This window comes from Pseudocercospora fijiensis (genome assembly GCF_000340215.1).
Source record: "Pseudocercospora fijiensis CIRAD86 unplaced genomic scaffold MYCFIscaffold_7, whole genome shotgun sequence".
In the NCBI taxonomy this organism is placed as follows: Eukaryota; Fungi; Ascomycota; class Dothideomycetes; order Mycosphaerellales; family Mycosphaerellaceae; genus Pseudocercospora; species Pseudocercospora fijiensis.
Genome location: NW_006921538.1, coordinates 867,096 through 888,944, shown reverse-complemented (window position 1 = coordinate 888,944; position 21,849 = coordinate 867,096). Strand labels below are relative to the sequence as shown.

Genomic DNA, 21,849 nt, shown 5'->3' with positions numbered 1-21,849 from the left:
ATCCGAAGCATGAAGCTTCAGATCGCCAAGCATGCTTTTTGCCCACCGTGACATTTCCCCTGCTCCCTCTCTCACGTTCATCTCCGTCCATGGCGAGAAGTGACACATTTGTTTGTTGAGAGATAGTGGAAACCAATATTGTCAACTGGTCCAGGGCGGCACGGAAATCTCACGAAATGGTATAGTTGGGTTGTCGTTGGCAGAAAAATTGGTGCCTTAACTGGTGCCTTGCTTAAGTTGACGGCTGCATCTGCTTGCTTGCTTGCATGCTTGCCTCAGTTCAACATCACATGTGCCACGGAAGCAAATAAGATCCGGTAAACACAAGAGAAGGGCGACAACATCCAAGTATGCCGGCGTTGGCGAAGCAGAACCCGCGCTTCAAGACGGTGCAAAAGTTCAGCCTAGACTATGCACCCATCACCATCACGCAATATGAGTCGACACGCACAGGCATGCGCATTGCCGTCGTCGACAAGAAAGGTCCGAAGGTCGAAGGCGAGTTTGCCTTGGCGACGGAGATCACCGACAACTCCGGCTCGCCACATACCTTGGAGCATCTGGTGTTCATGGGGTCAAAGTCCTATCACTACCAAGGTCTTCTCGATAGATTATCTTCGCGAGCGTTTTCTACAACCAATGCCGGCACAGCTACAGACTATACATCTTACTCGCTCAAGACTGCGGGCTGGGAAGGATTTGCTCAGATATTACCAATCTACCTGGAGCACTTGATCGTGCCCACCCTCACCGACCATGGCTGTTATACCGAGGTGCATCACGTGGATGGGACCGGTCACGATGCTGGTGTCGTATACTCGGAAATGCAAGCTCGGGAAAATACTCCGGGAGATCTGATGGAGCTGAGACGGAGAGAACTGCTCTACCCAGAAGGGAGCGGCTTCCGATCAGAAACGGGAGGTACCACCCCAGAGTTGCGAGTCTTGACGGCAGATCGCATTCGGGCCTACCACAAGGAGATGTATCAGCCCAAGAATCTTCGTGTGATCATCACGGGCGAAGTCGATCACGATGAGCTTCTGCAAATAGCAGACGACTTCGAAACATCCATTATCGATCATGTGCCGAAACTCGAGGCGCCATTCAGGAGGCCCTGGGTAGACTCCAAACCTGCTCCTGCACTCAAAGAAACAAAAGTCGACACGATCAAGTTCCCTGAAGAAGACGAATCCATGGGCGAGATCACCGTTGGCTACGTTGGCCCGAAATGTGACGATTCTGTATCGAACGCCGCGCTGTCTGTGCTTATGAGCTACTTGGCAGGATCACCAATAAGTGTACTTGAGAACACTTTGGTCGAGCGAGAGCAGCTCTGCAGTGGCGTATACTACGAACAAGAGACTCGTCCAGACGTTGTCATCTGGTTTGATCTTACCTCGGTCGAGACTGAACGACTGAGAGAAGTGTACGACCGGTTTGTGCAACTCTTCAGGGAGACTGCGAGCAAGCCTCTAGACATGAGCTATATGAAAGATTGTCTGAAGCGCGAAAGACGTAGAATCAAGGAGAGTGCCGAGAACTCCGAGGACTTTTACACGCAGCCCATCTTGGAGGACCATCTCTACAGCCCACGAGATGGCCGCGCTCTGAAAAATCTGCAAACAATCAGCGAGCTAGACGTAGTCGACAGGTGGTCTGAGTCGGAATGGCGTGAATTCCTGATCAAGTACTTCGTGGACTGTCGCCACGTCTGTGTGCTTGGCATGCCATCGAAAGACCTGCAGAAGAGCAGTGCTGCGGAAGAGAAGGCTCGCATCAAGGCCCAGCAAGAACGCTTGGGCGAGCAAGGGTTGAAAGATCTCGCCGAAAAGCTTGAGCAGGCAAAGAAGGCAAACGGCCAGCATATACCAGATTCTGTCCTCGAGCAGTTTCCAATACCAAGGGCAGAGTCTGTCAAATTCATCAACACGTCGACCGCCCGATCTGGAGCGGCTCGCAAAATGGGGGAAGGCGATAAAGATGCACAGATGATCATCGACAAAGCCGATGATGGCTCGCCACTATTCATCCACTTCGAGCATATTCCGTCCAACTTCGTGCGCGTAAAAGTGTACTTTGGCACTGCCAGCATTCCTGACGAGCTTCGTCCAGTGCTGAGCTTGTACATGGCAAATCTCTTTACCACTCCGGTCATGATCGATGGCAAGCGGGTAGAATTTGAAGACCTGGTATCAGCACTAGAAAAGGAAACGACCTCTTACTGGGTCGACTCAGCTCATGGTGGCAACTCGCAAATGTTGGCAGTTCGCTTCATCACGGAGCCGGACACCTACGAAGGCATCATCTGCCGCATTCGTACCGTCCTCTTCGACGCGATCCACAACCCAGTCCGACTACACGCCTCTCTCACGAAACTCCTCGCTGATCTGCCGAGTGAAAGACGTGCTGGTGACTCTATGGCCTGGGCTGTGAACTCCATGATTCACTCCAATCGGTCCGCCAACCGTCGTGCGATGTCAGCCCTCACCAAGACTCTTTACCTCAAACGCCTTCGCAAACTCATCAAGACGGATCCAGAAGCAGTAATTTCCAAACTCAAGACTCTCTGCTCAGCCCTCCACCAGCCATCGAACTTCCGCGTTTACGTCGCAGCAGACCTGACCAAACTTCCCAACCCAGTGTCAGCCTGGAAGACACTTACATCCGGCTTCGACCTCTCAAAACCTCTGGCGCCACTCGACAACAGCAAGTCAACAATCAGCGAGGTCGGCCTCAACCCCGGTTCGGCGGCGTACGTCGTGCCCATCCCAGCCATAGATTCCTCCTACGCCGTCCTCACATCTTTCGGTCCCGACACATACGAACATCCCGACCTCCCCGCTTTGATGGTCGCAATCGCCTACCTCCGTGCGGTCGAAGGTCCCCTCTGGGTGGCAATCCGCGGCACAGGTCTCGCATACGGCGTCACTCTCCGACGCACGACGGAACTGGGGAAAATCCACTTCTGGATCGATCGCTCACCAGACTGCTACAAAGCCTACACAGCCGCCAAAGCAGAAATCGAAGGCTACGCGAACGGCTCCAAAGAACTTCAAAAACTCGCCATAGATTCCGCCGTGGGAGAAATCGTATTCGAAATGGCTGATGAGGCACCTACGATGGGAAGTGCTGCGGATGAGAGCTTTGCGAGTCAGGTTTTGCGAGGGATCAGTAAGGACTGGAACAAGAGGATGTTGAAGAAGATTCAGGCTGTGAGGATTGAAGAGGTGAAGGGTTCGATTGGGAAATGGTTGACTCCGCTTTTTGATAGGGATAGCGCGAATTTGGTCGTGACTTGTGCTGATGGGATGAAGGATCAGATGGTGGAGAATTTTGGGAAGGAGGGCTTCAAGGTTGAATTGAAAGAGCTTAGTTTCTTCGAGGATGATTATGGGCTTGAGGCACGTGAGGGGGAGGATGAGGAGGATGAAGAGGATGAGGATGATGAGGATGAGGATAATGAGGACGAGGATGGCGAAGATGGCGATAACTAGACAAGATACCATCTATAGCCCCACAACTTTAGCAGAAGTTTTCAATATCGAAACATTAGAATTACTCGTACCTAACCTACTCCTTTAATTACATAGATACTAAGATATATCAAGTTAGCTAGCTAGACGTCTCCCCCTAGACCCTCCTTCCTTCTTCCTTATAGTATTAATAAAGCTAACTCTCTTCCCTTCTACTAGAGGTCTATCTAAGTAAAGATAGTAATAGCAAACCTCTCTACTTCTTCTTAAGATACGATACGCTCTTCTATTAACCTTAATATTACTACTAGTAGTCGTATATATTCTACTTCTTTAATCTTTACCCTATTCTACTATACTAGGATTCTTATAAAGTTCTCTAGCGGGACCCGAGATATAGTAGCTAGCCCCGTTTAGGTATAAAGTATCTAGTCCGGTATTCTAGATTAGCAACTAGTAGGGTAGGCTTTAGGGTTATAGAAGTATATAGAACTAACTTCTATAGGAAGTAGGCTACTAGGGAGGGATAGGATAGGCTAGGGTTTAGAGGTAAGGAGATCTAGTATATACTTGCTACTAGCTCTTAGTGTTTGGTAGTAATAGGGGGGTTGAAGTTGTCTACGTGGTTAGCCATGCCATACACCTGTTGCGAGATCTTCTCGGCGTGACATTGCCGGAGCATTTGGAACGCTGAGCCACAGAAGAATGGGCGGAATGGAATTGTGATGCCGCGGGATTGAATCTCCACATCCCAGTATTCCGCCAACGGCACCTGCCAGGACGGTAGGACCTCATGTTCGGTGCCGTTACATGATGTCTGAAGAAGGCGACTGAGTGCTTCTGGTGAGGTGCATCGACGGTGCAGTACCGCAGATCTGAGATGAGATGTTCATGGCAGGATGCCGACCATTCAGGCACTTGATCATCCTCACAATCCTTATGCACGCTGGCGAGCGTCATTCGTGATCGGCAGGTCAAGGACTCCATCAAGACTGCTTCATCTTGTGGGCAGTGTTCAGATATCGGGCGAGTGCTGTCATGCCAAGGTGGGTAGACCGGCCGTTTTCCGCCGACACTTGCAGGATTTATTCTGGTCCACTGTTCCACAACTTCAAGTCTGTTTGAAGAGACAGATGTGTTGTCAAAGTTCCATCACGTGGGGAACGACGTTGCACCTGGCATGGGCCGGGCCAATGCACACAGCGCTGGGATCAGGATTTCGTGCTGATTTGAAGTGCCCCAGGCCTCGGCGGCGTTCCCACCGCCCCGGGGCAGTGGCGTGGTGTTCGTGACGAGGTGGTGGTGATGAGCGGTGAGTGGTAAGTGGTGAGTGGTGAGTGGTGAGTGGTGAGTGGTGAGTGGTGACCTGTCACTTTCTTCTGGCGTGCAGGACGCGCTAGCCGCGGAAATCGGAGAGTGTCTGCCGCATCCTATTCTACTGCCACTACTGGCGCTGGCCGGCGGGCCCAAGCAAGCGGTACAGCACCCGCACCCGCACCCGGCAGGCAGGCAGGCACAGGACAGCCCAGCCCAAAGCTCCACCGCGCTGCTGTCGCGCAGCTGTCCGTTGCATCGGGCTCACCACCCAAATAATCAACACGCTGCCCTGCTCCGACCGAGTACAACACAACACTCCCACCCACACCCACACCACTTGTTTCCGGCATCGACAGACGTGACGTGGTGGCAGGCACAACCTGGCATTTGGCATTGCACGGCAGCCCGCACTGCTTTCATGTATGAACCCGGCACATGGCCGTTGTGCGCCTCCGTTCGAGAAAAGGCAAATTGACTGGCGCTCGCAGACGCATTTCGCTCTCGTGCTACACAGCAGCAGTCAACGAATCCTGACATATCGCCGCCACGCCGCCTCCGCCTCCGCCTCCGCCTCCATCTCCTGCGCCCGCCACCGACACCGACGCCTCACCCTACCCTGCCCTGCCCTGCCCTGCCCTACCCTACCCTACCCTACCCTACCCTACCCTATTGCCCGATGCCCCACCGCCAGCAGCATAAGACGTGCTAGCTGCTGCCATTCGAAACTTTTGTGACCACAAGGCCAAGATGTGCGCGCATGAGCAAGGAACACTACTGTAGAATACCCTTGAATAATAAAGTGCTGCACTGAGCAAGGTCCGTCGCCGGTCGCGCTCGCTGTAATATCCTAAGCTTATGGTCTTGTGGTCGCGAACGATACCGCGTACCTGGATTGCCTCGAAGTCAAAGATCCATATCGCCCGCCCTGTCTTGTTCTGTCTGAACACCTTGCCGGACCGCCGCTTCACACCACCAACCTACCACCTGCTCACGAAGCTCGAATTCGAGCCCTCTGGTCCCTCCCTCCTTGACACGACCATACTCCTTCCATCACCCTTCTGTTTGCTGCCTCGAGCGGAAGGAGCCTCTGCGCCTTCCCGCGTGCCACGACCAGCGCAATGCACAACCCTCGCCCGCAGCAGAGCCACCAGTACGGCAATCCTCACCCATACCAATATTCTTCCAACGGCATCCACCCCGACGCCAGCCCACAGCATACCGACTACACCAACGGGCATAGTGTTGTGCAGAACGCCAGTCCTGGCGACATGAATCCGCACATGAATCCCTATCAGGCGTATGGTGGAGCATACGGGCAGCCTCCACCTCAGCAACATCAACAGCAGCAGCCACAGCAGCAGAGACCCTACATGCCGCAATCGCAAAACCAGCTGCCTGCATTGCCGGGCATGGGTATTGGTCCGCCAATGCCTGGAATTCCACCCGTAACGGAATCCCCAACTTCACGACCGCACAGCTCTGCTAACCCACTTCAGCCCCCACAGCCATACTCAATACCGCAACCCTCCATCATGCAAGCTCCGCAACAATCCTCCTTACCCCCTCAACCAGGCAACCGACCGGGCACAAACTCTGCGACCGGCGAAAAGAAGATGTCCTCGAGCAGTGAAAGGGATGGCTATCGGTACGCGTTGGAAGTCGTGCAGCAGCCACAGCGCGCCAGAATGTGTGGCTTCGGCGACAAGGATCGCAGACCGATCACGCCTCCTCCTTGTGTTCGTTTGGTCATTACCGGAATCGATGGCAAAGAAGTCAATCCAGAGGACATTGGGACAGATGCGAGCTTCTTCGTTCTCCAGGTCGATCTGTGGGCGGAGACTGCCGACCGGGAGGCCAACGTCGTTCGCGCGAGCAGTAACAGTCCGGCCGTCAGCATCAGCAGTGCCACTACGACTTCCTATCCGCCTCCAGCCGAGCCACCACGCCACATGCCTCCCGAAGCTGCCCAAGTTGTGTACATGGGCGCAGACGGACACCCGATATATGCGGCAGTACCTTCGTATGCTGTTCCACTGCAAAGAACGGGCGTGTATGGAGGTGGGGTGTACTATCCAGGAATGCCTGGGGCAGGAGCGCCGATTGGATACATGCCACCAGCGCAGACGAACAATGCGATGTATACGCGCAATCTCATAGGTAGTCTTACTGTGAATGCCGCGAAATTGGTTGATAACGACAACAAGTCCGGATATTGGTTCGTGCTGCAGGACTTGAGTGTGCGGACGGAGGGCTTTTTCAGGTGAGGGTGACGAATTCCGTCGAAGTCAGTGCTGACTCGTTTCCTAGATTACGTATGAGCTTCATCGACATCAGCAACCGAGGCGCTCCGGGTGTAAATCGTGGTACTGCCCCGGTACTTGCCTGGACCTTCTCGGACAAGTTCCAAGTGTACAGCGCAAAGAAGTTCCCCGGGGTGATAGAGTCTACACCGCTGAGCAAATGCTTCGCTCAGCAAGGTATCAAGATTCCAATCAGGAAGGATAACAAGAATGAGGGCAATGACGACGATGATGCGGATTAGTCAATAAGCGCGAATGGACCTCATCGAGGTGATTGGTCTTTTGGAAACGGCCCTTTGATGTGGGGTGCTGTGTAGGTGCAATACCAAGCGCCGTGGGTGGGCGGAAGCGTCACTATCGAATGCGAGGGCGGTTGCTGGATCTGCGATTCTGAAGAACGACTCGCACCACATGCCGAATGTTGGGTCGTGATGAGGGAGGCACGCGTCACTGGACGATGAGGCGCTTTCGGAAAGGTCTTTGTGACGAATGTGACGGCCGAGAAAAAAAACTTGGTCCCAGTCCAAGATGTTCACGACAGGAAGAGATGCGCAATCAGCATGAGCATGAGCATGCCATCCATGTGACTACTACTGCGGTGATGGCGGGAACTTTTTTTTTCGACTGCATACAGAAACGGAGGCAAAGCGTTTTTTGATACTTGTTCTTGGGAGGCGTTAGTGATTATTACTACACTTTTGGAAATGGATATGGGAATGGAATGGAAAGGGAAATTCATGTGATTGTGATGCTACGTACTGCATCTGTGTCTCTCTGTTCATATCTGGTTCGTTGATGCGGATGCCAATGGATGCGTACGCACTTCTATCGATGAAAGCTGGAGTAGTTATCTGATGATCAGAGTAAGATGCTGTGAGAAGGAAACTTGGCATTTTTTTGCAATTTCGCCCATTGGCGGAGAATTATTATACGAGCGCTCATCAATCGTATGATGTGCGTTGGTAATGCTCTGATATCCGATTACATGCTTTTCGGAAGCTTTTGCCGACGGGCCGCGATCTTCTTGACGTGCTCGGAGCGGAGCTTTTTGTAGCTTGACACGGAGCTGTACGTAGAAACAACCCAGACTCTTCCGCCAAAACGACGACGCCTATTACGAGAGATGCTCCGGTAACGCAAGCCCCGCGATGATACGATCTCGACACCTCCGCAATGTTCGAAAAGGACATCTACCAGCTCATAAGAGGGCTGCGAGCCCACAAAGGCAATGAGCGCGAATACATCCAAGACTCACTGAAAGAATGTCGCAAAGAAATCAAGAGCCAGGACATGGATCAAAAAGCCACCGCACTCATGAAACTCGTATACCTCGAAATGTTCGGGCACGACATGTCGTGGGCATCCTTCAACGTCCTCGAAGTCATGTCTTCGGGCAAATACCTGCAGAAAAGAGTCGGATACCTGGCTGCGGTACAGAGTTTCCGGCCAGATACAGAAGTCCTGATGCTCGCGGAGAATCTTTTGAAGAAGGATCTCAATTCTCCGGATAAGATTACTCTTCAGCTTCCACTCGGCGCCATCCCGCATGTTATCAACCCCAGTATGGCGAATTCTTTGCTTACGGATTTACTCCCGAGACTCAGTCATTCGAACCCCACGATTCGGAAAAAGACGATTGTCACGCTGTATCGGCTTGCGCTCGTATATCCTGAGACGTTGAGACCTGCGTGGCCGAAGATTAAAGAGAGGTTGTTGGATGAGAATGAGGATGCCAGTGTCACGGCGGCGATTGTGAATGTTGTGTGTGAACTGGGTTGGCGGAGACCTCATGACTTCTTACCTCTCGCGCCGAGATTGTTTGAGCTGCTCACTGCTGGGGGAAATAATTGGATGGCGATCAAAATTATTAAGCTCTTTTCCGTCCTGACGACGTTAGAGCCGCGATTGGTGAAGAAGTTGCTTCCGCCTTTGACCAGCTTGATCAAGACTACGCCGGCGATGAGTTTGTTGTATGAGTGTATCAATGGGATTATTCAGGGTGGGATTATGGAGGCGGCAGGGGGAATGACGGATGGGGATGAGATTGCGAGGCTTTGTGTCAGTAAGTTGAGGGCGATGCTGGTGATAGAGGGAGATCCGAATTTGCGATATGTTGCGCTTCTGGCTCTGGCGAAACTTACGACTACGCATGCGGAGCTTGTGGCTCAGCATCAAGACGTCATTCTGGAGTGTATTGATGACGCGGATATTTCGATCCGCACACGAGCTTTGGATCTTGCTGTTGGTATGATCAATGCGGGCAATTTGCAGACGGTTGTGGAGAGGTTGTTGAAACAGCTTAGGACTGCTGGGAAGGCCAGCGTGGACGATGAGCCGGAGAATGATCGTGGCACGCATGAGGGTATTGTTCCGATGGCGATGGACGACGATGATATGCAAGCGACTGTGAGGCCGAAGCAAGCCAAGTCTACGCATGCGCCGCCTCTGCCAGACGATTACAGGAGTTCAGTAATCGAACGCATCCTCGATATGTGTTCGCGCGATACTTACGCCAACATGAGTGATTTTGAGTGGTATATTGGAGTGCTTGTGGAGTTGGTGAGGCAATGTCCTTGCTCTGCCTCTGGCAAGTTCGGGTCGAGCGATACTTCGAGCATGGCAGATGGCATTGGCTCGGAGCTGCTGAATGTCTCGGTCAGAGTCAAAGCTGTTCGACCTGAAGCTGCTGCTGCTGCGCAGTCGCTTCTCCTTATCGATCAGCGCGAGAAGCTTTTCCCGGCTGGAGGTACTAGTGGCCAAGGCGTCCTGGCAGCTGCTGCATTCATCGCAGGCGAATTTGCGAATATGCTACCCGACGCAGAAGCTGTCTTGACTTCTCTGACTCATCCATCGAGCGCGACATTGCCTGCGGAAGCACTTGCGAGCTATCTCCAAGCCATTCCGAAGATCTTTGCGGCATTGACTGGAAGTCAGCAGTCGACTTGGAATACGGCGATCAAGTCGCAGACTACCCTGCTGACGGCGCGAATAACGCACTTCTTGGAGCCTTTGACTCTGCATCCGAATTTGGAGGTGCAGGAGCGCGCAGTGGAATATCTTGATCTGATGAGATTGGCGTCGGAAGCTGCGTCAAATCAGGACGTTGATGCGGACGGTGGCTATGCTGAACCGCCTTTGCTGCTCACGCAAGCGATACCAGCACTCTTTGCAGGCATGGAGTTGAACCCCGTCGCCGCTTCAGCGATACGTAAAGTGCCGCAACCCGAAGAACTCGACCTTGACACCCCCATCAACAGCAGTCTACAGATGATTCTGAGCCAGGCAGAATACGATACAGATTATGAAGATGATAACGACGAAGTATACAGATTTTATCACGAGAAGCCATCGACGGCGGTAGTGGAGAAGCAGCGACCAGCAGCAGAATTTTTGGAGGCGTCTTATCAAGGCTCTGAAGAGGACGTCGATCGCGAATCCCTCCTTCGCAAGAAAGCCGAGAGACGGGAAAGATACAAAGACGACCCATACTACATCGACTCAGAGCGCGGATCCGGAACTTCCACCCCAATGCACAGCATCCTCCGCAACGCGAACGGCACTGATTTAGACGTAGATTCCATCCCAGTCATGGAACTCAAACTCGACCCTCCATCTGCCCGCCCACGCTCAAGCACCCCCCAACCCACACGAAACCCCAGAAAACACTTTGAAATCGCCGCAGACGAAACTCTAGGCGGCGACGGTGACGATGCACCATCCCTCTCATCAAGTCTCCCCAAACCCCGAGGCGCAGGCGCGAAATCCCTTTTGCAAGTCGATAGTAGTGCTCTTTCTTCCCTCTCCCTTCACGATCAAAGTGGGAATCCTCGTCATCATAGACTTGACTTCGAAGAGCAGGAGGAAATGGCGAAAGCTATTAAGGAGGTGGAACGATTGAGGTTGGAAATGCAGAGGGCGAAGGAGAGGATTGGGGAGCCGGAGGAGGTGGGGGTTGTTGTTAAGAGGGGGAGGAGGAGGAAGGTTAAGAGTGTTGTGCTTGGGGAGGATGGCGGAGAGAGGGAGGAGGAGGGTAGAGGAGAGGGGGTTGGGGAAAAGAAGAAGATGAGGAAGAAGAAGAAGAGGAAAGAGGGACGGGATGGGGGAGAGGGTGCTGGGATGGAGGAGGTCAAGGAGGAGGTCAAGGAGGAGGTCAAGGAGGAGGAGGAGGAGTCGAGTAAGGGGAAGGTTAAGAGGAAGAAGAAGAGGCAGGTTGTTTTTGATGGGGATTAGATATATTTAGGGAGAAGGGAGGTAGAGAGGTAGGTGGAATTTGAATTGAAGAAGCGCCTGCAAAACAAGGAAAAGTAAAACTTATCTGATCATTTCCTCCGATTCTGTGGCCATGATGAATGAGAGCCAGCCCCCCGTTTTGTTTGCATGGTTCGATCCTCATCCTCATCCTCATCGCTGTTGGTAGAGGTGGAGGAGAGGAGATGCATGAATTTCCACATTTTTTTTTCAGGCCGGCTTGTGGAATTCCCTGGCGCCTTTTTTGTGTGACCAGACCACAACTTTGTACGTACCGTCGGAACAAGGAAATTAATGTCATATCGCGGAGGGACAAGGTTGGGATGGTTTGACGGACGGAGGAGGAGGTGAATACTGGCGGGCGTGCTCGGGTGTCCCATTAATTTTTATTTTCCATCTTTGCCAGAGTATTTCATTGGTGAGTGAGGTTTTATATCGCGGGGATCTTGCGAGCATGGTGAGGATGGGCGCTGTCACGCTTTGCTTCTAGACTACCTTTGCTGATTGAGCGCTGAGCGCAAGCAAGTTTGTTTCTTTGTATGGCAGGTGGTGGTGGGCTGCGATCTACTACCTATCCCTAACCTTGCGTGCGATGAAGACTTCTTTCACACAACACTACTACCTAGGGGGAGGAGGTAGAAGCTGGAGGCAACTTCCGGGTCTGGAGAGATACCTGATACTCGGGGAGCGGTGGGGATCTAAAGGAATCGTGCTGCTGCTGCTTCATGGTAACCGGTGAAGTCGAAATTTTGGCGGTGAGTGTGTCAGGCGAACTCACCTGTGATAATGATATTGGGGAAGGAATACTGCTGAACTTACCCTATGACTACACTCCCTAAAGGCGATGTTTCAGACTGGCATCCACAATGAGTTCGGTCCGAGCAACAACAGGGTGAAGTCGAATTGCGGAGGTGAGTGTGAGTGTATCAGGTGAACTTGCCTGTCATAGTAGGGAACGAATCCTGCTGAACTTACATGTGACAATAGGGAGGTAATGCCGATTCACTTGCATGTGACAATAGGAAAGGAATTCGGCTGAACGTGCATGTGACAATAGGGGACGAATTTCACTTCACTTGCATGTGACAATAGTGAATGCTAACAATAGCACGCACAGACTACCCAACCACCTCCTACGACTATATATGACTTTTCACTTTGCTTCCCAAGTCTTTTCTCTTTCCACATCACTCAAACCCGCTCAAGACTTCCTTACGTCCACTCAAAATGGCGCACACTGGGGCAGGCACCCAACAAGATCCCTATGTCATCGAAGACGACGACATCCTCTTCGAGGCGCTGGCGCCTCTCAAATCGCTTCCACCTGCCAACAGCCCCCAAGCTCGCGGCGTCTCTCCTGGCGGCACCCACTCCACCTCATCTCCTGGAGTCATCTCAGCCCGTGCGCTCCCAAACTCTGGCGCTGTGCTCGATATGCGTGAGCCATGTCGCCAGCTTTTCGACCTCCCGCAGGAAATGGTGGACATGATCTTCAACTTCGCATACCCGACTGTCGAAAACTTCCGCATCAAAAGCTTCAGGCGGTGGGAGTCAGATCATAAATTCGCCAAAGAGATCTCTCAAGCATTCCGAAACTCTCACAAGTCCTCCATCAAGGCATATCCAGGCCACAAAATCAACGACTTCCTCGGTGTCAATAAAGCATTCTTCTACGCAGCAGCATCGGCATATATTCGCAACCAGACCTGGGAACTCTCAGCCGTAGCAGACGCTGTCAAAATTCTCGACTTCTCGTGCACAACCCTGGTCTCCAGACCCTCATTCCTGTCCCGACATATCGAAACGCTCACGGTGTGTCACGCCACATCAGACCTCGTTGTGCGACAGAGTGGTACAGATGCATTTCCCGCTTTGAAAAGCATCGAATACCGTCCCGGCACATACACCGTGCAACTAAACGGAGCGCGTGCGGTTAGAGACATTTTCACCGACGAAGAACTCGCCGCGACCATGGCGTTCCAAACTTTGAAAAAAGTCCGAGGCCTCACCAAATTCTCTGTCATCGCCGACGCACCTCCTCCTTGGCAGGATGCCGTGGTTTCAGGGGTCTGGGAAGCGAATATGAGGAGAATGGAAGTCCTGCTTCGGCCGATTGTCACGCAGCCGAAAGTTATGACGAGGCAGATGGCTTCTTCCGATGTCGTCACGCTTGGATGCTGTCAGCCTTCCGACCTGGCTATTCTGGGCACGCTGATGAGGAAGGAGAGCCCGAGGAAGGCAGGGGAACAGTTTCGTGAGGATGTTCTTGAGCGTACGGATGCTGTGGTTGTGGATGCGTTTATCAAGGATCCGGCTGGTTTTGTTGCTTGGGCGAGGGAGGTGAAGCGGGCGAAGGATACCAAGTCGGCGGCAATGTCAGGTTGAGCGAATCAGTTGCTGGTTTTCTTTTGTATCAAGAGCCTGCAGATGAATCCAGGTGATTCAGGCAGGCATCTTGTTGCTACTAAGCACAGCGAGCGAGGCGAACCAACAAATTCAATGACATCTGTTCCATCACTCCAACCTCACATTCTCGCTGAGAACTCGAAACCTGCCTGTAAAATCTTTTTCTAAAACCACCACTCAGCTTCCAATAACAATGAAAGAAAGGTCTCGTAGTGCAATGGAAGCACGTCCGCGCTCAACCTTTGATGGCTCGAACTCCCAGAAGGAAAAATCTCCTGTCGCGTAGTCGACACCGATAACCATTCCGTCGCGCAAGTCGACCGAAACCCACTGTTCGCACTGTCGATCCGAATACATCCGTCGCACAGTCGACCGAGAAACCCACCTCAACGTCAGAGGGAACTTGCTACAAGATCAATTGTGAGCTAAGCGGGAAATCTACGTTCGAATCGTAGCGAGACCAAACGACAGAGTTTTCTGATTTCAGGCCGTTGTTTCAAAGTACCTATGCGAGAACTGACATCTTCCACCGGTATTCGCAAGTCCTAAGCCGGGTCTTAGGCATCACGTCTAAGCAGATCAGTGGAATTGAAAGCCGTAGTCGCCAATAGTAAACCAAAATCTTTGAACACTTAAGTCGACGCGGGCATCGTCATCCTATAGCATCACAGCATCAACATTGTAGCTCAATATGAAGTACTTCGAAGCGAGCCTTTGCAAAGTCGACATGCATATTGCGTGCTAGCCAAGCTCGAAACACGTGATGGAGGTCGGTAAGCAAGATCCACTTTTCACATGGTACGTACTCAGGAACGCGGCGACTGCTACTGGACGATGTATGAGGGGTGCCGGCTATCGGCCAGGTGGGCAAGAGGTGTTTCGTAGATAAACCTGATGATGGAAGTGCTGTCAGTCTGAGTGTTGGTGAAGAAAGATCCTCATGATTGTCATACCATAACGTTTCCAGCATGACGACCGCGACCCAAACAGTGCGTCGGGAACTTCCAACATATCAGCAAGCAGCTGAATCCAAATACGACTTGGACTGGGCCGATCTCGTCACGCTCGACTTATCGCAATTCGAACTTCCAGGCGGGAAGCAGAAGCTAGCAAACCAACTCCGAGATGCCGTTCACAATGTCGGCTTCTTCTACGTGCGTTGCGTGTCGTGTCGTGCAGAAGAAAAAAAAAAGAAACATGCTCGATCCACTAACGACAAAGTTCAATGAACAGATCACGAACTTCGGTCTCAGCCAAGAACAGATCGACCGGCAATTCGCCATAGGAAAAGAACTCTTCTCCCTCCCCGTGGAAGAAAAGCTCGCTCATCGAGCCGATCTCGAACACGGCCATTACTCCGGCTATCGACCCCAAGGCACAAGCGAAGTTCTGCCCGGCCTGCGAGACAACATCGAAATGTACAACGTCTTCAAACATCTCCCCGCCCTCGAGCGATCGCACCCGCAAATCCTGCACGACCACCGCGCCGAAATCGAGACCTTCCAACGCCACATGGCCGAAAACACGATCCAGAAACTTTTGGTCCTCATCTCGATCGTGCTGGAATTGCCGGAAGAGTACCTGTCGAATGGGCACAAGTACGAGGACGTCAGTGATTGTCATTTGAGGTATATGGTTTATCGAGCGAGGACGGCGGAGGAGAATGCTCGGTATCAGAATCTGTATTCGCGGGGGCATACGGATTTTGGGTCGTTGACGTTGCTGTTCCGGCAGCCCATCGCGGCTCTGCAGGTTTATATGCCTGATGGTACGTGGAAGTGGGTGAAGCCGTATCCGGGGAGTATCACGGTGAATATTGCGGATGTGTTGCAGTTTTGGACGAATGGGTATCTCAAGTCTTCGATTCATCGGGTTTGTGCTCCGCCTGAGGATCAGGCTCATTTGGATCGATTAGGTCTGCTTTATTTTTTGCGGTAGGTGATGGATGTGCTGCTCGCTGGCGGGTTTTTCATCGTGTGCTAATTCTTGTTCGATAGCCCGGCGTACGATTTGGACCTCAAGACTGTTGATAGTCCTTTGCTGAGGCGTCTTGGACTCAAGACTGATGAAGAGGGCGAAGCGGCTGGTATCAAGGCTGGGGACTGGGTGAGAATGCGTGTCAAGCAGAACCAGGACAAGGCGGAGACGCGTGGGGGGAATAAGAAGGAGGTGCTGAAGGGCGTCAGTGTGAAGTATTATGATTAGTCCATTATCAGTCCGAGGCGGCGTAGATCGACGTTCTTCTCGATGTTGTCGCGGAGTGAGTCGATTCGAAGAAGTCTCGAACTCCTGCCTCTGACCGTGTGACCTATGATCACCGCATCGTGCAACATGTGGCGGCATATCGATAACGTCGTGCTTCCACACTGTATGCTGTAGCACGACAATGCAGTCAGCACTTGTGATCCCGGACTTCCTCTTCAAGACACACCCAAAGAAAGGTTCGTCCCGACCGCACGCGACGATCGCGTGGCTGTCAGATTCTTAACACAAGTCCAGAGGGAGGCGTCTGCACCATTTTCGACGACAAAATGCTTCTCTCAAGAAGGCAGGTCTTGGCCCAAATCTCGGCTTCCCCAAAACGACCACCCCTTCACAGAGCAGCACGTGCCCACCCTTAGGAATTCCCGTCTGGGGAAACCGCAAGACTTGCCGTGCCCCCAGACATCACTCCGCACGATGGACCCCAGCATTATCTGGGGAAATCTCAACGCGTGCGGAGCAAAAAAGTGAAATCAGAAGACATTTGCCGAAGATCATCAGAAACAATCTCGTGTCGAACAGGCATGACATGCTTCGGCTAGGGCCGAACGGAGCCAGTATATAAGATTCTTCGACTTCGCCTGTCGTGAAGAATTTGGAGAAGATCCTTGTCTCTGAACAAGACTACGACTTGGCTTTCGTTGTGCCCACTTGAGATACCGACAAGATGGTATTTGAACTCCGAGGTTCGAAGCTCGTGGCAGTGATTCTGCTGGCTTCGGGGCTGGACTTCTTGCTTTTTGGGTATGTATGATGCATGCATACAAACCACGCCGTCACAGCTGCAGCACTGATTCCATCCATCGTAGATATGATCAGGGACTCTTCGGCGGGATTCTGGGTGGTCAACGCTTTCAGGATATGCTTGGGAACCCCGGTTCCACGATGACGGGTCTCGTCACTGGAGTCTACGATCTCGGCTGTGCCACCGGTGCCGTAGCAGCTTTCGTCTGGGGAGAAAAAATCGGACGGCGACGCAGTATTATCTTTGCGAATTTCGTCGTCATCGTTGGAGCCACGATCCAGACGGCAAGCTTTTCGTACGCACAGATGGCCGTCTCGAGAGTGATCGCAGGGGTCGGTGTCGGCTTGTCGACAGTGGCTGTGCCGATTTTACAATCCGAGACACTGCCATCACACAACCGTGGTGCACTTCTAGTCGTGCAATCCGCTCTGATTATCATCGGGGTTGCCATCGCTTCGTGGCTCTGCTTCGGCTGCCTGTACGCCGACTCCAGCTTGCAGTGGAGATTCCCGATTGCGTGCCAGATCCTCTTCTCCCTCCTGGTCCTGCTCTGCTGCCCCTTCATCCCAGAAACGCCAAGATGGCTCGCCAAGCACGGGCGCACCGACGAGGCTCGCCACGTCATCTCTCGCCTTCTCGATAAGCCGGAGGAGGACCCAGAAGTCAAGGGCCAGCTGAACGAGATTCTCGAAGCCATCGCAACGGAGGACCAAGATGGCGAGCCAACCTGGACCGAGGTCTTCTCCAACGCTACCAAGACTCGCACTTTGCAGCGTGTCCTGCTCGGCATGGGCCCATTCATGATGAATCAGTGGTCTGGTATCAACGCCCTCTGCTACTACCTCGCCTACATCCTCAAGTCATACCTCGGCTTTAGCAGCTCCATGTCTCTGATCCTCGCCTCGGTTGCCTTCACTCAGTATGCCGTCTTCTCCTGGCCACCATACTTCTACATCGACAGGATCGGTCGCCGATGGACAGTCATCTGGTCCAGTATCGGTTGCGCGATTTGCATGGCTGTCATTGCCGGCTGTCTCATCAAGCAATCGCATTCCAGCGCCGCTGCTGCCGTGGCATTCATGTTCCTGTACCTCGACTGCTTCACCCTCGGTATCCTTCCAGTCTCTTGGTCCTACAGTGCTGAGATCCAGCCTCTGCGTGTCCGAAACAAGGCCACCGCAGTGGGTGTTTTCAGCCACTGGTCATCCAACTTCGTCGTGGTAATGGTCACCCCAATTGGTCTGGACCACATTAGCGGCAATTACTTCTGGATCTGGGCCATCGTCTGCGCCAGTTTCGTGCCTCTCACTTATTTCTTCGGTAAGCCACCAATAACCCGAGAGCCCCAAAATGTCTGAGACATTTGCTGACCTTCCTTCGTAGGCGTCGAAACTTCTGGTCGCTCTCTCGAGCAGATCGATGAAATTTTCTACAACAGCCCAAGAGCCCTGATGGGTTTGGACAAGGAGGCCACAAGAGTCATCCATGCCACTGCTGCGGATGAGGAGCACCGCTACAGGGAGTTCGCTGTTTCCGCAGAGAAGCGCATGAGTGTGGTTGAGCAAATTAGCGTTCATGAGGAGAAGAACTAGTCGGGATGCTTTCGGAGGCTGTCCAAGGAAGAGATGAGATATGAGAGTCGCTGTATTGGTCTGCGTAGAATAGCATGAAATTGCGGATTTCGTCATCAGTAAGTCAGCATGAGACATGACAGCGCCTCGGGTTGGCGTACGCGAAGTACGCCACACGCAGACAGTGTTGTTGCTTGCTGAGAGCCTAGCATGTGGAGGATGGATTTCCAGGATGAAAGGCCCCACTGTATTCGCGAATCTGCACAAGTGCATCGTGTATAATAAGACTAAAGCAGAAATATGAGATTCAAGTTGAGCTCGGTCTTCCCATTCGCAATTGCAAGCAACCGTGAAGGGTGTTATATTTCCATCTCTAGGCTCGGGAGTCGGGTCCTCAAAAAGAGTGCAGCACCGCACGCGAGTACTTTCTCATGAATGCCATGGCGGCAATGCGGAAGGCAGCAAACTTGACGATTCCACAAGCTGTCACGTTAGGAGCTGCTTTCCAGACAGCTGCTCTTGGATGGTCCAGGGCCTGAAGGTGTCGTATACCGGTACAAATGACTGGAGCAGTGTTGGCGACTTCAAAGGTGGGACCATATATGAGAGCTCAATGACTAGGTACGGCAGAACAAACAAATGCTGCAATCACTCGTTGAAGGAGGAAGGATTCAGCCTTTACAAAGAGTATGAGGAGATTGGGACAGGCGGGCTCGAAGATGCTATCAAGGCCTTCAGGCACAAAGGCGATGGGCGGAAGGTGGTCGTAAAGATCCAGAACGAATTGCATCTCGAACGCTGTTCGGACTTATATATCTCAGGTCATGTTTTGCTGCGCGGGAGCTTGCCACTAGCTGCAATACCGCCACTGGACAGAGACCAGAACTGCACGTTTTCGCCGAATGTATCTGCCAGCCAATCTGCATCTTGAGCATTGCCATTCCGCAGAGCAATCTCATGGGTCCGCTTGATTGCTCTGATTGCCCACGCTGTTTGAAGCATGTCAGGAATAGGATTTCCTTCTCCTCGCTGCTCGATCCGATGGTCTCTTATAAGTTTTCGTAGCAATGCTATCATAGGCTGCTGATCCGGGCTGTTCGGCCGAAAGAGAGCAAGACAGGCACGGTGCCAGGCGTGCTGTTCAGGAGTCGACTTGGATCTCGCCTTTGGATAACAGTGAAATGCCTCAAATCGCCCATATAGGGCACTATCGGTGCTGACCAGCCTGCCATTTGCTATCGTCTTGATCAAGAACATCGTGGCAGACCACAGCGGCAAGGTCACTATTCCGGGTGCTTCGGTACGTGTATCGCGTGCAAATTCGTCTCTTCTGATTCCGGACTCCTCGAATCGCTTCTGCCTGCGATCTATCACCTCAAAGAAGGCTCGCATGGCCGAATCGGCATTGCCTGGAGTCAAATGTGTGTGCGCACGCACGAGTGCTCCGAAAAGATTTCCTCTCCATACATTACGTTCTTGCAGCGTGAGCTGTCGACCAAACTCCTGCTCTTTGACGTCAACCATGCACAAGTCCTGGACGATTCGTTCCAGCCCTTCTAGAATTGCGAAGTAGCATAAATGGGTCCTTGAACCATCGTTGGAGTCGAGAAGCAGCGGGAGCCATCTATTGCTATCTTCCAGAATATACTTCAGAATCGGACGGGCGATTGGTCCTTCATCCTTCTCCTGTCTCCTTCCGAACGCATGCTTGAGACACAGAGCGATCGTCTGTTGGGGAACAACATGCCCCGAATCGATACAGTTAATGAGAATTTGTGATGTATTCTCAGGGGAGTGTTGTAATTGCTCGGCGACACGACGAGTATGCTCGGGCTGTGCTTGGGATGCCGCTATCTCTCGCCGCGAAATATTTTGCGAGTGACGGCTGAGCGAAGCATGTGTCCATTGGGACAACCTGGTTGCCAAGGACCCTTTTTCGTTTGTTGGGCCAGCTGGTGGCCGTTCGTCTTTGCCTTGAGGTGCATCGTGACGCCGAGATTCATCGGTCTTGTGTTGAGTGCCCACCGCTTTCCTGATTACCGCATCATTTGACGAGTATTTGACTGTTCGCGAGCGGTATACGTCCAGTGCCGACAAGGGTTGCCTTCTTCGCAGGAGTTGTAGAGCAGGGCAGTGGTAGAGTGTCATAGCCGGGCACAGATAGTGTGCACCACTGCACGCAAGAATTTCCGCGCGCTACTGGAACAAATCTTTCAGTTTTGTCGTGGAGATGATGGATCGGTGCCGTGGGATTGTGTGGAATCCGCAGTAGTGAAGTCCGTGGAGGTTTTTGTGCACGCTGAGCACGCTGACTGAGCACGCCGAGCTTTGCAAGCTATGTGTTGTATGTTGTCGTCAACAGGGCGTGCTGCGCTGCGCAGTGAAGTCTTTCCAGGCCAGGCCAAGTTGTGATGAAGTTAAGTGAAAGGTAGACGGGTTTACACTTTGATATTCACATTGCCCTGATCCTCCTCCCGCCATCTTGGCGCCGATCGGTCCGTCCGCTTCGCCGAAGTGCTCACAGCTTCCACTTCCACAGACATTGAAGTTGCAGCGACAACCACACCTCCACCACCACCACCACCACCACCACCGCCTGTCCACACCGCCGCCGAAGCCCCAATACCCTACCAGGCGATCACCATGGCGGCGGCAATCAAGGCCCTCAATGCCAAAATCCGGTCCAACCCGGTAACCGATTACTTCTGCTCAACACGTACGTGAAGTGAAGCAAAACGGCCCAACCCCTCTACACCCACGAGACTCACAAAGACATGCGCCCACAGATTTTTGGGGTCCAGCCTCAAACTTCGGCATCCCCCTCGCAGCAGTAATGGACACACAAAAAGACCCAGACTTGTAAGCTGCGCCTCCCCCAAACCCCACCTCCTCCTCATCCCCAACTAACACCTCTTCTTCTCCTCGTTTAGCATCTCCGGCCGCATGACCCTCGCCCTCTGCGGCTACTCGGGCGTCTTCATGCGCTACTCGCTGGCCGTAAGCCCCAAAAACTACCTGCTCTTCGGCTGCCATTTAGTAAATTTCAGCGCGCAAGTCACGCAAGGTTATAGGTTTGTGAATTATTGGTATATGGGGGGTAAAGAGAAGGCGCTGGAGAGTAAGGCGAAGGAAGGGTTGGGGCAGGCGAAGGATGCGGTGCAGAGGGCGAGTTTGAAGGCTGGAGAGGTGGTGGAGGGGGCTAAGGGGAAGGTTAAGGATGTTGGGGGGAAGGCATCATCATAGGGGTGGGAGAGGGATGGGAAGAGAGGATTGGGGGTGTGGGTGTGGAAGAGAAGCTGCGTGTCTAGCTCCGAGATGAGCGGGTTAGAGATACCAGGGCTTTAAAGGATGTGTATAGCGGCTTGTGAATCATCATTGAAGCATTTCGGCAGGATAGGGAAGTAGGATTCCGCGTCTCAAGCTTAGGAAGCGTTCGAATGGGAGGGAACAAATCAGCTGAGCACGAGCATTAAAGCTAATGGGCACAGAAACTTGACTGACCACTCCCAGAAACCGCTACAGGACCA

The 21,849-nt window shown here is 52.6% G+C and overlaps 10 protein-coding genes across 10 annotated transcripts; 9 read left to right on the top strand and 1 right to left on the bottom strand.

Moving 5' to 3' along the window:
- Nucleotides 1–350: 350 nt before the first annotated feature.
- On the top strand, nucleotides 351–3,537 carry MYCFIDRAFT_216059 (uncharacterized protein; the record flags this gene model as incomplete). The annotated part of the gene is made up of 1 exon (XM_007930882.1): nucleotides 351–3,537. The coding sequence occupies one exon, from the start codon at nucleotides 351–353 to the stop codon at nucleotides 3,492–3,494; it is 3,144 nt and encodes a 1,047-aa protein (XP_007929073.1). The 3' UTR covers nucleotides 3,495–3,537.
- Nucleotides 3,538–5,119: 1,582 nt separating this feature from the next.
- Nucleotides 5,120–5,932, top strand: MYCFIDRAFT_204410 (uncharacterized protein). The gene has a single exon (XM_007930881.1). The coding sequence runs from the start codon at nucleotides 5,213–5,215 to the stop codon at nucleotides 5,522–5,524; it is 312 nt and encodes a 103-aa protein (XP_007929072.1). The 5' UTR covers nucleotides 5,120–5,212; the 3' UTR covers nucleotides 5,525–5,932.
- A 471-nt stretch (nucleotides 5,933–6,403) lies between these two features.
- Nucleotides 6,404–7,847, top strand: MYCFIDRAFT_86734 (uncharacterized protein; the record flags this gene model as incomplete). Its single annotated transcript, XM_007930880.1, has 3 exons — nucleotides 6,404–6,692; nucleotides 6,780–7,050; nucleotides 7,098–7,847. 3 exons carry the CDS (start codon nucleotides 6,404–6,406, stop codon nucleotides 7,330–7,332), a joined length of 795 nt encoding a protein of 264 aa, XP_007929071.1. The 3' UTR covers nucleotides 7,333–7,847.
- On the top strand, nucleotides 7,019–7,847 carry MYCFIDRAFT_211929 (uncharacterized protein). Its single transcript, XM_007930879.1, has 2 exons — nucleotides 7,019–7,050; nucleotides 7,098–7,847. Exon 2 carries the CDS (start codon nucleotides 7,509–7,511, stop codon nucleotides 7,746–7,748), a length of 240 nt encoding a protein of 79 aa, XP_007929070.1. The 5' UTR covers nucleotides 7,019–7,050; nucleotides 7,098–7,508; the 3' UTR covers nucleotides 7,749–7,847.
- A 533-nt stretch (nucleotides 7,848–8,380) lies between these two features.
- Nucleotides 8,381–11,381, top strand: MYCFIDRAFT_155820 (uncharacterized protein; the record flags this gene model as incomplete). Its single annotated transcript, XM_007930878.1, has 1 exon — nucleotides 8,381–11,381. The coding sequence occupies one exon, from the start codon at nucleotides 8,381–8,383 to the stop codon at nucleotides 11,318–11,320; it is 2,940 nt and encodes a 979-aa protein (XP_007929069.1). The 3' UTR covers nucleotides 11,321–11,381.
- Nucleotides 11,382–12,565: 1,184 nt separating this feature from the next.
- On the top strand, nucleotides 12,566–13,723 carry MYCFIDRAFT_77787 (uncharacterized protein; the record flags this gene model as incomplete). The annotated part of the gene is made up of 1 exon (XM_007930708.1): nucleotides 12,566–13,723. One exon carries the CDS (start codon nucleotides 12,566–12,568, stop codon nucleotides 13,721–13,723), a length of 1,158 nt encoding a protein of 385 aa, XP_007928899.1.
- A 956-nt stretch (nucleotides 13,724–14,679) lies between these two features.
- On the top strand, nucleotides 14,680–15,991 carry MYCFIDRAFT_49725 (uncharacterized protein). The gene is made up of 3 exons (XM_007930636.1): nucleotides 14,680–14,898; nucleotides 14,978–15,678; nucleotides 15,742–15,991. The coding sequence occupies exons 1-3, from the start codon at nucleotides 14,713–14,715 to the stop codon at nucleotides 15,947–15,949; spliced, it is 1,095 nt and encodes a 364-aa protein (XP_007928827.1). The 5' UTR covers nucleotides 14,680–14,712; the 3' UTR covers nucleotides 15,950–15,991.
- A 645-nt stretch (nucleotides 15,992–16,636) lies between these two features.
- On the top strand, nucleotides 16,637–18,343 carry MYCFIDRAFT_56540 (uncharacterized protein; the record flags this gene model as incomplete). Its single annotated transcript, XM_007930661.1, has 3 exons — nucleotides 16,637–16,750; nucleotides 16,816–18,071; nucleotides 18,135–18,343. Exons 1-3 carry the CDS (start codon nucleotides 16,674–16,676, stop codon nucleotides 18,341–18,343), a joined length of 1,542 nt encoding a protein of 513 aa, XP_007928852.1. The 5' UTR covers nucleotides 16,637–16,673.
- Nucleotides 18,344–18,656: 313 nt separating this feature from the next.
- On the bottom strand, nucleotides 18,657–19,412 carry MYCFIDRAFT_204406 (uncharacterized protein). Its single transcript, XM_007930877.1, has one exon. It carries the CDS (start codon nucleotides 19,397–19,399, stop codon nucleotides 19,145–19,147), a length of 255 nt encoding a protein of 84 aa, XP_007929068.1. The 5' UTR covers nucleotides 19,400–19,412; the 3' UTR covers nucleotides 18,657–19,144.
- An 802-nt stretch (nucleotides 19,413–20,214) lies between these two features.
- On the top strand, nucleotides 20,215–21,783 carry MYCFIDRAFT_211926 (uncharacterized protein). Its single transcript, XM_007930876.1, has 3 exons — nucleotides 20,215–21,038; nucleotides 21,109–21,181; nucleotides 21,253–21,783. Exons 1-3 carry the CDS (start codon nucleotides 20,966–20,968, stop codon nucleotides 21,563–21,565), a joined length of 459 nt encoding a protein of 152 aa, XP_007929067.1. The 5' UTR covers nucleotides 20,215–20,965; the 3' UTR covers nucleotides 21,566–21,783.
- The last annotated feature ends 66 nt before the right edge of the window (nucleotides 21,784–21,849 follow it).

What these genes read in the sequence shown, in the direction of transcription:
- MYCFIDRAFT_204410 (XM_007930881.1), top strand. Translation starts at nt 5,213, where the DNA reads ATGAACCCGGCACATGGCCGTTGTGCGCCTCCGTTCGAGAAAAGGCAA.
- MYCFIDRAFT_211929 (XM_007930879.1), top strand. Translation starts at nt 7,509, where the DNA reads ATGTTGGGTCGTGATGAGGGAGGCACGCGTCACTGGACGATGAGGCGC.
- MYCFIDRAFT_49725 (XM_007930636.1), top strand. Translation starts at nt 14,713, where the DNA reads ATGACGACCGCGACCCAAACAGTGCGTCGGGAACTTCCAACATATCAG. An exon ending in ACAATGTCGGCTTCTTCTAC is followed by an intron (nt 14,899 to 14,977) that starts GTGCGTTGCGTG and finishes TTCAATGAACAG; the next exon opens with ATCACGAACTTCGGTCTCAG. An exon ending in GGTCTGCTTTATTTTTTGCG is followed by an intron (nt 15,679 to 15,741) that starts GTAGGTGATGGA and finishes CTTGTTCGATAG; the next exon opens with CCCGGCGTACGATTTGGACC.
- MYCFIDRAFT_204406 (XM_007930877.1), bottom strand. Translation starts at nt 19,399, where the DNA reads ATGATAGCATTGCTACGAAAACTTATAAGAGACCATCGGATCGAGCAG.
- MYCFIDRAFT_211926 (XM_007930876.1), top strand. Translation starts at nt 20,966, where the DNA reads ATGGCGGCGGCAATCAAGGCCCTCAATGCCAAAATCCGGTCCAACCCG. An exon ending in CGATTACTTCTGCTCAACAC is followed by an intron (nt 21,039 to 21,108) that starts GTACGTGAAGTG and finishes ATGCGCCCACAG; the next exon opens with ATTTTTGGGGTCCAGCCTCA. An exon ending in ACACAAAAAGACCCAGACTT is followed by an intron (nt 21,182 to 21,252) that starts GTAAGCTGCGCC and finishes CTCCTCGTTTAG; the next exon opens with CATCTCCGGCCGCATGACCC.